Source organism: Schistocerca serialis, chromosome 9, assembly GCF_023864345.2.
Source record: "Schistocerca serialis cubense isolate TAMUIC-IGC-003099 chromosome 9, iqSchSeri2.2, whole genome shotgun sequence".
NCBI classification, from domain to species: domain Eukaryota; kingdom Metazoa; phylum Arthropoda; class Insecta; order Orthoptera; family Acrididae; genus Schistocerca; species Schistocerca serialis.
Genome location: NC_064646.1, coordinates 283,381,358 through 283,393,507, shown reverse-complemented (window position 1 = coordinate 283,393,507; position 12,150 = coordinate 283,381,358). Strand labels below are relative to the sequence as shown.

The 12,150-nt window shown below is 40.0% G+C and overlaps 1 protein-coding gene across 1 annotated transcript in view; it reads right to left on the bottom strand.

The window, feature by feature from the left end:
- The window catches only part of LOC126418796 (uncharacterized), an 81,063-nt gene extending 73,105 nt beyond the window's left edge, over positions 1 to 7,958 (bottom strand). Inside the window, exon 1 of the mRNA XM_050085727.1 lies at positions 7,688 to 7,958. Coding sequence (XP_049941684.1) covers positions 7,688 to 7,743 — 56 coding nt within the window. The 5' untranslated portion in view covers positions 7,744 to 7,958. The remainder of the gene's footprint in view (positions 1 to 7,687) is intronic.
- Positions 7,959 to 12,150: the final 4,192 nt, after the last annotated feature.

Genomic DNA, 12,150 nt, shown 5'->3' with positions numbered 1-12,150 from the left:
TGAACGTCTTAAACTGGGAACACACACCCACCTCTATATTCGCATTTTTTAAGACTACCTTTACGCGGTTCGTTGTGTAATACGAATTGGATCAACAAGGCGACAAAACTCAAAATTAAGAAAAACTTTTAAACGTAAAAGGTGCTTGGCTTCAGCGGACTTACACGCTGATTATCACTGTTTCTTATTCCTCCCCTCCATACTGTCATGATAATATGTTATACTGGTATATTATAACCAACAATATTTATTACTGGCTGTATTAGACTGTCAGGAAGAGACATGGTTAAGGTCTATACTTCTGCCCAATAAATATGAATTCAGACTAACAATGTATCATGAGGGGAGAATGGAAAGAATCTTGGGAGACTCCGTCTTCACGGCCATAATGGTAATTTAAAGAACTAGAATGATTTAAGGAGGAGAAGGAACAGGGTTTAACTGTCTATTGACTACGAGGTCATTAGAGACGAAGCTCAAAGCTCAGGTTGGAGAAGAAAAATGCCCGTGGCTCTTCAAACGAGTCATCCTGAAATTTGCTTTAAGCAGTTTTATTTAGCTGACTGAAAAGTCATACTCTGCCGGACAGTTATCACTCTGTTCTTTGTTTTATTCGAGTGGGCAGACCTGACAACAGCCAGTTCTCACTGTTATTACCCCCCACCCCGCATCTGCGAATTACGATGCCCTAGCTGTCGTGGGAAGCACTAGCCAAACTCCCGTACATTTCCGAGTAATACTGATAGCAGAACTTAGCATAACTAGCAACTTCGCTCCCCCTAGAAAACTACTTCCACTCTTAAATTACACAGACTGCAGGCACACAACAGGCCAATCTGTCAACTCAAAGCTATACACTTAAGCGAAGCAGTGTGATTCACCGTTTGATACTCCTCACTACCGAATCCCGCTAGATACATTATTATTATCTCCTTGAAAATAAATCAGTCCGTAATGGATTGAGCTGCGAAGAGAGAGGTCACTATATGCTTCAGTTTTGATCAGGATGGGATGGAGGTACTACGGTGGTAGTCCCCCGTGATCTCGTATAAGGAACTATGAGTTATTATTTATACATAACCCCGTAATTCACAAATTGTGATCTCTCAGACCGCGTGAAAATTTTCGAGCTCGCTCCCCAAGGCCAGTTGTGGTGGAATGCTTCTATACTCCCCGTACCCTCCTTAAAATGCCAAGCCTACGATGTTTTGTTGTCGGTTGCGTTTTCGCCTTCTGTGTTGATTGTTGAAACGTGTTACTGATAGGTGTTGGAGTCTCCTAGACAGCGTCTCGTGAACTACGTACCTGTTTTCTTCAGTACGGTACCCTATAGCTCAAAATGTATTCGCATGAATGTGTCAGTTTTAACTTTTCGAGTTTGATGAATTGTTATTCGGTCTATGGAGGAAGGTTTCAGTGATATGGATGAAGAAATAAACGAAAAAGCAGACGATTTTACATCAGCCAGTATCACAATTCTGCTTTTGAACAGGAGTATCATTCAGATGAAGAACTTCAGGAAAGTAGTGATGAGAATTTGTTTCTTCAGTGAAATACTTAAAGTGAATGTTAAAATGGAATGTGTTCTAAGTGATGACAGGAAAAATGTAGTTCCCAGCAATGAATGTCAAATCTTGACATACTTACTTTCTGTACCTATCGGATGGAATTTTTATGCGCAAATTTAAACCCTGGAAGTTAAATTTATTTGCTACAAAGATTATATAATTTTTCAGAATGTAAAATTCAGTGCTCTATCAGTCCATTTATGTGTTGCTATTTAAAAGAACCACACAAAATTTAGTACTTTTGTGTGATAAATAGTAAAATGCTGCAGGCTTTGTTTATTTCAATAAAATAAACAAGGAGCATGTAAACAACATTTAAATAATTGTAAAAAATGTTATATAGCATAAATTAAAAATTTCATATGATTCTTGCCTTAAACCTCGGTTTAAACATACGGGTCCCAGAAACCTCACCTCGTGGTATACGTTACTGAAAAGTCACCTCGCGAGTTAAGGGTTAATACGAATGAAGGTGTTCATTACGGTCAGAATTAAGAGTCAGACCGCAGCCTCCCTCCTGTATGTATAATCTACAATTCATTGTTAAGGTCATTTGCCCGTATCATTCTGTCTGCACAATGACATCTCACAAGTTTTCTTAAGGCGATCGTGTACATGTTAGAAACACATGTTAATACATTCATTACTGCAGAAAACCGTATCATTTGTTCACGTTTCATGAATCCTGACGAAGAGACTTATATGAGACGCAGGAGGAGATGAGAAAGGCACCAACCTTACATTTAATAGCAATCTTACCTATAAAATATCACGCACTTTCGGCTTTTGTGTAGAACGACTTTCTTTTTAAAATTGACAGACATCTTGAAGACATACTCCATCACACTGCGAAATCACAGAAAACTTTCAACAATATGAACCCCGATGCTACTACTAAGAACCACATAATTGTTAGCAATTGTTGCTGAAGAACAAACATTGTTTGCCCGAAGAAGGGTACTGCCGATTTTTGATAAGGAGGGATAGGTATAAATGGTAGATATACTCGCCAGGACCACGCTCCGGCAACAGCAGGCGGTGGAAGGGGGGGTGGGGGAGGGGGGGAGAATCCGGCTGCAAACGCGAAAACTGGTAAGACGAAGATGGGATTGATTCAAGAGTCTTGCACAGACATGTGGGTGCCTGCTTTTCTTAACAATCTCGACCTCTTAATAGCGCTGTAATATTATTTCTTTCCGTTCTGAATAGACCAGAGGTCAGTTTTAATCATTTGTAGACAACCTGAACAACCACGACCGCGCACTGGCTCACCTCTGCAAGGAGGAAGGAAGCAGCAATGCCGTGTCAAACGAGCAATCACAGCATTCGCAAACAGCAATTTCCGGAAACCATGGAAAGCAAAACAGGTGTTATGATCTGGACTTAAACCCTGATCCTCCTAAAGAGGAGTCCAGTCTAGCCGAACGCATTCGCTCTGGGTCTGAACTCCAGTGTAAGCAACTATTCCTAGTGTTTCCGATTGAAACTAAAATTTAGACAAATAATGTATCACTTAAGATCCTTACACCAATTCTTTTATTAGCACAGGGAAACTAAATTAGCGTAATTAGTTGCAATACGATCAAGGGTACGCTGAATAATTCAAATTGCTTTACAGCACAGCGTAAACAGGAGGACGGGGTTCCAGCCCCTTCCCGGCCATATAGATTTGGTTTTCTTTTCAAATACGTGAATAGCTGATAACTTTTCACGAAATTTGTGGAGACTAGCTCCTACAAAACATTGGGGTTCTCAATATCACAGTCCGGTCACTGTAAAAGCACTCTACTTCTTCAAAATGGTTCAAATGGCTCTGAGCACTATGGGACTTAACATCTGAGGTCATCAGTCCCCTAGAACTTAGAACTACTTAACCTAACTAACCTAAGAACATCACACACATCCATGCCCGGGGCAGGATTCGAACCTGCGACCGTTCTACTTCTTCCCTAATGTATTTTCTTGATTTGTTTTTCTTCGACGAGTTTGTGCTTTATCGAATGTGGAGTCGTTAAAAAAAAGCATGAAAGTAAAACGGAAGATAAACGGGTGTGTGCGGCTGTGGATTAGCGCTTGATTGAACAGTAAAGCCTATTGAATTCGACATTTTTAAAGGGTGCACCAATGAAGATGGTCGTCGAAAATACACACACTAAAACTGGGAGGTTGCAGAGGACGACATTGGTAAAGTTTTTGTCTTGCCAAAGATGAGACCGGGCACTGGCTCAGTCCTGAGAGGATGAATCTGCCATACGGCATTATAAACAAAATCCTTTCCGAGTTTGACTTATTGAAAGCACGGAAAAAGTAAACTACGAACACTGGATGGGTATCTGAACTCCGGTCCTTCCGAACAAGCGTCCAGTGTCTATTTCATTCGGTGGGAAGACTAACTACAAGAGTTAAACGTTTAATAGACATTTAGGTAATTAGAGTCGAGCTAACTTGTCGCTGTTTGATGGAAAGGAAGTGCCCATAGCACTGCTTACATGTTCATGGCTTAATATCGATTGCCTGCACGGGGCTCTCACCAGAGACCAAAAATGGGTACCCATGCAAGGATCCGTACGGCAGGGGGGTGGGTGGACTGCTGTGCCGCCTCTATCCCCTCCTCACCTACTGAAAAAAACTACGAAAACCGAACTCACTTTCTGCGCCGAACATTAGTATGATTTCCAAGTCAACTACAAAGTAATTATTAACTGTCAGCAAGTAAACCCCGTGGTATCTACCGTGAAATCTCCACCTACTGCGATCTCCCGATTAATATGTTGCGTATTATCTGTTCATAGATCGGCGATTTTTTTGAAAAATAAATATTAAACCTGATGTATAATGTTATAATAATCAAAAGTTCGGGTTGTGACGACGTAGACGACAAAACCATCTGCGGGTGGTTAAATAGCGAACCCTAGGAAGCAGTTACATAAATGAACCGGATAAAGTGACAAAGTATGTTTGGTAAAAGAAGAGATTGAATACGACGCGATCCAGTAATCCGTTAACATGTTCATCAACGCGGCGAAATGCGTTGATTTCTTATTGGTGCTGCAGGAAAAATAAGAACTATCGTAAGGAAAAGAATGAATTGGAAAAAAAACACAAAAATGTACGGTTATTTACCGAAAACGACCTAAAAATTTGAGACGAGGCACAGTATGTCTTAAGTGTAATTCTGTAAATAAGTTGTCAATCCGGCGAATAATGCGCAAGTAATTTTTTTCCAATGCGTCTTGAAGCTGGTTCTGTAAACGGCAGTTTGTGTTAAAAACGTGTGTTTTGGTTTGCCCTCTTTTTTCGATTTCCTGTGCAGTTGCGGTTACTCATTAAAACGGATAATCGGGAGCTTGCCGTTTTTCAGCAGTCGCCGCCAAACTCACGTGCGCTGCGCAGCAGCGCCCCCCACCCCTCATACCTGGTCCTGACCACTTGGTCCGCTCTTGAACTCGTGCAGAAAAAGCTAAGCGCGTCGCTCAAAAGTGGACTGACCTTAACTTCAAGGTAATTACCCTGGGACATACGTTAGACTGCTCTGATATTGATATTTACATTATTTACCACCTGGAAAAAGGGAATGAGAAGATGCTACGGTTGCGAACTAATTATCATTTTGGGTGCCGCTATTCTGAAATTTTATATTCTTTGCTCGCCAAAACTATTTGGCTCGTCCCAATTCCAAAATTATTGCGGAATACTACGAAAGACCCGTCGCTATCTATGATAGAATTTCGTAATACGCGACTTGATAAACATGTTGACAGCGTTACAATTCACGATACGCACTGATGACGTCACAACAGTTATGGTGATTCTGAATTTCAATTTTGCATAACTGTAATTTGTTTCTTTTTTTTAAATTAAGAGCGCGTCATTTATGCACTGCAACGAAGTTTCTACGAATCTATTGAAATCTCTCTTCGTGGCCTATGACCATAAATAATTCGCAAAGACCCGTGAATGCGGGTACTTCACGCTGACAATAGAAGCAACGTTCTTTGAATAGGGTTTCTACCGACGCAGTGCAAGTCCAAGGATGTCAATGGAGCAGGCAAATAAATTGCATTACTCCTAAAGGTCAACAATACGTAAAATCTAAGCTCCAAACGCGCCTCTCCCTAACTGTACACCCACTGCAGTATAAAGTTCAATTTGCTTTCTAACGCTCTTATCACCAAGCGTGTCAGATGTTAGGTTAGTTGGAAAGAAATCAAGACATGCCGAGCAAGGGAAGAGACCGATGAAAGAGTGTTCACTGAGCTCTACAGCACACAGTTAAAAAAAAAAAAAAAAAAAAAACAGTTCAAATATTCACCAAAGATCTCAATCAAAGTGTAATTCACGCGTATGTGTCTTTCTCCACCCCCCCCCCCCCCCGCCCCCGCCCCCTCACTCAAGTTAATATTACTATTTGAACCCGTATTACAATTATTTTCGAATCTTAAACATAACTGCATATAAAAACTCTGCTGTTGTTAACAGCACATATTATTAGACTATTAACAACAGACGTACAAAGAACTGCATTTAACGAATTTTTGTCGTAACTTGCACGTGTCGAACGGATTAATTTACAGTTGATATTACGTTACAAAATGAAACACAGTTTATTAAATCAAAGTTCCTGATGCACCTGAGAATAAAGAGTAATTTACGTTACGTAACCAGTAATGCGACACCCTATTTCATGCCCTAAAACTAACTCGTAAAAAGCAGACTTTTTGTGAGAAAAATTAATTGTACAAAAGAAATCAGTACGAGCGTACTCCCTACATTTTTCCGTATACGTTGTTCTACGACATACTGCTACACAATTCCAACATTTTTATGGTATTGATTAGCGTATTACCTGAGAAACCGACCCCGTCGTAAGCGATTAAATGTTATATGCCGCGCCGCGAAGGATGGGATACGGTCATTCAATTAAAATTGTCTTTTGTTGTCTACTCCTAGCCTAACAAATCCACATTAATGTAGAAGCGTTTTCCCTCTATGCACTATAAAAAGGAAAAAAAAGTAGAATGGGGTACGAAATACCTAGGACATTTCTGCGGACAATACGTCCATGCAGTGAAAAATAATTTTTTAAGCTTCATTCTTACTCGTACCACAGGACAGATGATGTGCAGAACACTAAGACCTAACAAACAGTGGAGATTTCCGAACACAATTTCAGGACGGAATGAGGCAACGCGTCACTTACGTCATGCAGCACGTGATGTACGCAAAAAAGTATGAAGACATAACAACATAACTTAAAACATGTGCAAAGAAAAAAAAGCTACGTCGAGCATTGTATGCAACAACGGGATCTTATATTACGTTATTAATATTTAATAACACAATGCTATTCTTAAAAAAAAAAAAAAATAATAAATCTCTTACTTACAGTATGTCGTCGGAAGACTAAAGGTTACTTTTAACCTAACAGCTTGTACAAGAAGATAAATTAGCGTAGTGACACGTAAACAGGTTAATACATTCTATAGTCTGGACTTAACGTTATGGATGAAACAACTATTAAGACCGTGCAGCTTACTTGGCTTCTCAGTTATTAATCAAGATTGCATAATAATTGATGGAAGCCTATTAGGGAGCTATTTTCATGTTAACGCCCTGCGTTGTCACTATACACCCTATGGAGCGATGACGTCACAACGCCCTAGTATGGCCACATAAGCAGTTACAATCTCGACATTTTGAACATAATGAACACAAAACAAAATCCGTTACCCTCATATTTAAAAATTACCTATTTTGTGAATATACTTGACATGCAACAAAAGAAGCATTAATGGTATATGCCCTGCACCAAAGCATCTTCTAAATTCTTACTAGCATACTGTATAAAATGACGACAAACTTAAAACAATATTTTAAGCCATTATTTTAAAATAGTGTACCATGAACCACTCATGCAATGAAGATCAATGACCCCACAAAATCCGTATATATCACCGACAGCTTAACTTCGTTCTTAATTAGCACAAAATTTCGATTACTTGGCTAAGGGTCTACACAATTATTAACAACACTCTCGAAGAATGGAAATTAAAATTAAATGGAAGGATAATATATTTCTTTTAATCGTTCCGTTAATTTGGGAACGTAGAAATGCAAACCTTTCTTCTTCATCCTTTATATTTGATGCCTGGGTTAATGCACTTTCGTGAGCCATTTTGCAACACAAAGTTTTTTTGTAGGGAGTCTGATTTGTTATTTAGATGCGTAAGTAAAAATATATATCACTGATCGTGAATTTACATCACTTAATAATTAAAGGAAGAAATGTTAGCTGTGAAAATAAAGACTACGCTTATTATCGTGGCCATCTTCCTTTCTCAGCCTTCTTTTTCGTGTAAGCGGAGAAACCCAAGCAACGTATTTAACTGTTTCACGTCTTGCACACGAATGGCGGCTGTTGGCTTGCGCAGGGACTGATACGTAAGCTCCTGCTCTCCCATTCGTCGCTGCGACAACACGGTTGAAGCTAAAACCTGGAGCGTCACTGCGGGTCAGAACGGAACTACTGGCGCCCAATTCAAAAGTTTAGATGCTACTTAACTGCATTTTACAAACGCAACGTACAGACTGCGCTGTTAAGAGCATAATTAATTGGAACAATTCCGTACCCGTTCGTCGAAGCACCTATAAAATTAACATGGATTGGGTATCAGAATATAATTCCAAGCTTTTATATACTTTCAGCTATATTTGTGAGATGAAGAGCGCCACGTTTTGGAACAACAATGATATTCTACTATCGTCCAATAGAAATGGACTCCGTCTTATTACGTTAGTATACGGACTAGTAGCTACAGGAGATTTAATATGTCGTTTCCTTATCTTTTTTGTAAGTTATTCCATTGATATCGAGGTCATTGCAGACAGTCATATAAGTTCGTAGTGTTGTACAATATCACATTCATTTTGTTTCATCAGTTACTTTTCATTTCAGAATACATAATGCGAGGCAACATACGCGAAAGAAATATACGGGTAATAAATTTTAAGTGAAAGAAAGAAGAAAGCCGCCATTCTTAATAACCGCCGTAGTAACTTGCATTTTCGTTTACATGCTGTAGGTTATTTGTGAAGCTTCAGTCCAGGGCAGAAGCTGTTTGAAAAGAATGCTATAACTCTCTTTTACATCATTTCTTTCCCAGTAACAACGCCAGTGGCGATACGATTCCATGTGCATACAGCTGATCTCCAATCGAAATTTTGTCCCACTTAATATCGTGTTTACTGTCTCATACGACAGTCGTGAAAAATTAAAAAAAATTATCAGTATTCATACCCTTTGTTGTGGATCTGTTTTCTCTAGAATGAATCAGGTTTGGCATGTCTTGACATTTGCTTGTTTTTTTCTAATTTTGTTTTTGCTGCTTGTACTCTTGAAATATACTTTCAAACGATGTTCCAGAAATTTTGTCACAAGGCCTTCATTCTGGTTCCAACCACTGGAGATAATTAACTATATCTTCCATACTTTATGAGCTGTATAATTAACTGTACAAATCTGTGATGTATGTGAGAAGCGTAAAGATCTGAACAGCAACTGCGTAGAAATTGGTTTTTCAGTGGTGACGATGGGGGACGTGGGGTGAAGGGGTTCGAGGAAAAGGCAATAAAATCTATTTACGGATTGCTGGAGGGAGGGAGGCAAGTAAACCTAGTCACACAGTACGTCTAATTAGACGTGTTTAAGCAAAACCTTTACGCAAAAATGTATATAAATAATGTGGGATGATGTTCAAGCTGCCAGAGCCATGTTGTTCTACAGAGAGGAACAACTCATTAATATTAAAAATCGGAAATACAGGCCCAGTATTAAAGGCCCTGCTTCTTGAAAACAATTTCGTTCTTTTAATTTTGAAAATGACATCACGTACCTGAAAAGACATCAGTTCTTCTTTGTTCTGAGACCACTTACGAACAAGCGTTCAGATTTACTGTGAAGCTTAATATCAAATGGCCAGAGATAAACATCTTATCATTATTATTATTTTAAAAACATTGAGCATCGCATCTTAATGGAAAAAAGAAAATCGATTTTTTTCTTGTTTGAAGAATAAGTAAGCTTTTATTTAGTTTCTTTTTAAACTATAAATATTTTATACGCAATTTCCAAACGTAGCTTTCCTTTCCACGGTTCGGAAAAAGAATTCTTTCATATATCCACTGAAGCCCAGTTTTGAAAATTAAGGAGTAAGTGTTATTGTTGATATCAAGCAAATTTAAGGTCGTCTTTATATGCTAAATGACTTCTCAGAGGATGATGACGTTACTGGAACTATTGTTATCAGAATGATTAGGCGAATAACTTCTTAAACCAATTCTTTAACCCTACGCGTACACAAAAGAGCTCTTTTCCAATGGGGGCAGCAATAAGTTCTTTTCCAACAGGGGATTCATTTCATGGTTGTAAACCAGCTGTAATGATTCGCAGCTTTTTGAACTGTGCATGAAGCCTGTACGGTACAGGTTAAAGTTGCTGTTTGTGTATTTCGAGCAACTCTTGGAAACGTTATGTAGATGGAGGATTTATTTGGGAGATCGTAAAAAATATGTCTTCAAGTTGGGATAGTCGCATAAGGTTCTTTAGGCTGAACCTTCGATGAGTATCATTCAGAAGGAGATCAAGAATTTGAGACACATCTTTCTTAAATCTTCGTTTTTGTGACATTTCTTCCGGAACGGACGACGTTTCTGTGTGTTTCAGTCTCTGCTTTCAGAACATCTACATAGCGTTTCACTCTGGTTGCATTCAAATCTCGATTCTGTAGAAATGTGGCCAGTTCGTCACATAGTTCAAACACTTCGAAAACTAATGCCATAAAAAAATATTGTCAAAGTTTTTGAGCCGCTTCGAGAGGCCCTACAGGACTCGCCGTCTTTCGCTCTATGCGTGAACGTCGGTCACTGTTTAGTGGACTTCTTTTCTTGAAATGGATCAAAGAGTTTACCGTTACAGCTCTTGGAGTCTTTAGCATCAGCCGTTGAACTTTCGGATCTGGATTCGTCTTGTTGACACCAGATGGCAGAAAAACCTCTGAGAACAAGTTTTTCCTTCTTGCATATTCTAAAATTATAGTCGAAACGTCTTTCGTAGTTACCAAGACAGTGCACAGTTGATCACAGCCACTTGAAACTTACGTAATACAAGAGCTAAATAGTTCTTTGGCTGGTCTTGAAAGGATTTAGATATTGAGAAGACTATCTACTTATACAGTGAGAATATACTTAATTCATTGGACAATAAATTGCGCACTACTGGTATATTTCTAATCTGTCAACGACATTTGACACTGTAAATCGCCATATTTCTTTAAGTAAAGTGGAATATTACGGTATAATAGGAAATGTTGCAAAATGGATCTAACCTGTAGCTTCGACAGAAAAGAAAAAGTGTCAGTGGAAGAGAGACGTATATTAAGCTACCAGGCACATGAAAGAGATACACTACTGGCTATTAAAATTGCTACACCACGGAAATGACGTGCTAAAGAAGCAAAATTCAACCGACAGGAAGAAGATGCTGTGATATGAAAAAGATTAGTTTTTCAGAGCATTCACACAAGGTTGGCGCCGGTGGCGACACCTACAACGTGCTGACAGGAAAGTTTCCAACCGATTTCTCATACACAAACAGCAGTTGACCGGCGTTGCCTGGTAAAACGTTGTTGTGATGCCTCGTGTTAAGGAGGAGAAATGCGTACCATCACGTTTCCGACTTTGATAAAGGTCAGATTGTAGCCTATTGCGGTTTATCGTGTCGCGACATTGTTGCTCGCGTTGGTCGTGAACAAATGACTGTTAGCAGAATACGGAATCGAAGTGTTCGGGAAGGTGATACGGAACGCTGTGCTGGATCCCAACGGCCTCGTATCACTAGCAGTCGAGATGACAGGCATCTTATCCGCATGGCTGTAACGGATCGTGCAGCCACGTCTCGATCCCTGAGTCAACAGATGGGGCCGTTTGCAAGACAACAACCATCTGCACGAACAGTTCTACGACGTTTGCAGCAGCATGGACTATCAGCTCGGCGACCATGGCTGCGGTTACACTTGACGCCGCATCACAGACAGGAGCGCCTGCGGTGGTGTACTCAACGACGAACTTGGGTGCACGAATGGCAAAACGTCATTTTTTCGGATGAATCAGGGTTCTGTTTACAGCATCATGATGGTAGCATCAGTGTTTGGCGACATTGCGGTGAACGCACATTGGAAGCGTGTATTCGTCATCGCCATACTGGTGTAGCACCCGGCGCGATGGTATGGGGTACCATTGGTAACACGTCTCGGTCACCTCTTGTTCGCATTTACGGCACTTTGAACAGTGGACGTTACATTTCAGATGTGTTACGACCCGTGGCTCTACCCTTCATTCAATCCCTGCGATGGCGCTGCAGTCCGGAACCGCGGGACTGCCACGGTCGTAGGTTCGAATCCTGCCTCGGGCATGGGTGTGTGTGATGTCCTTAGGTTAGTTAGGTTTAAGTAGTTCTAAGTTCTAGGGGACTTATGACCTAAGATGTTGAGTCCCATAGTGCTCAGAGCCATTTGAGCCAATCCCT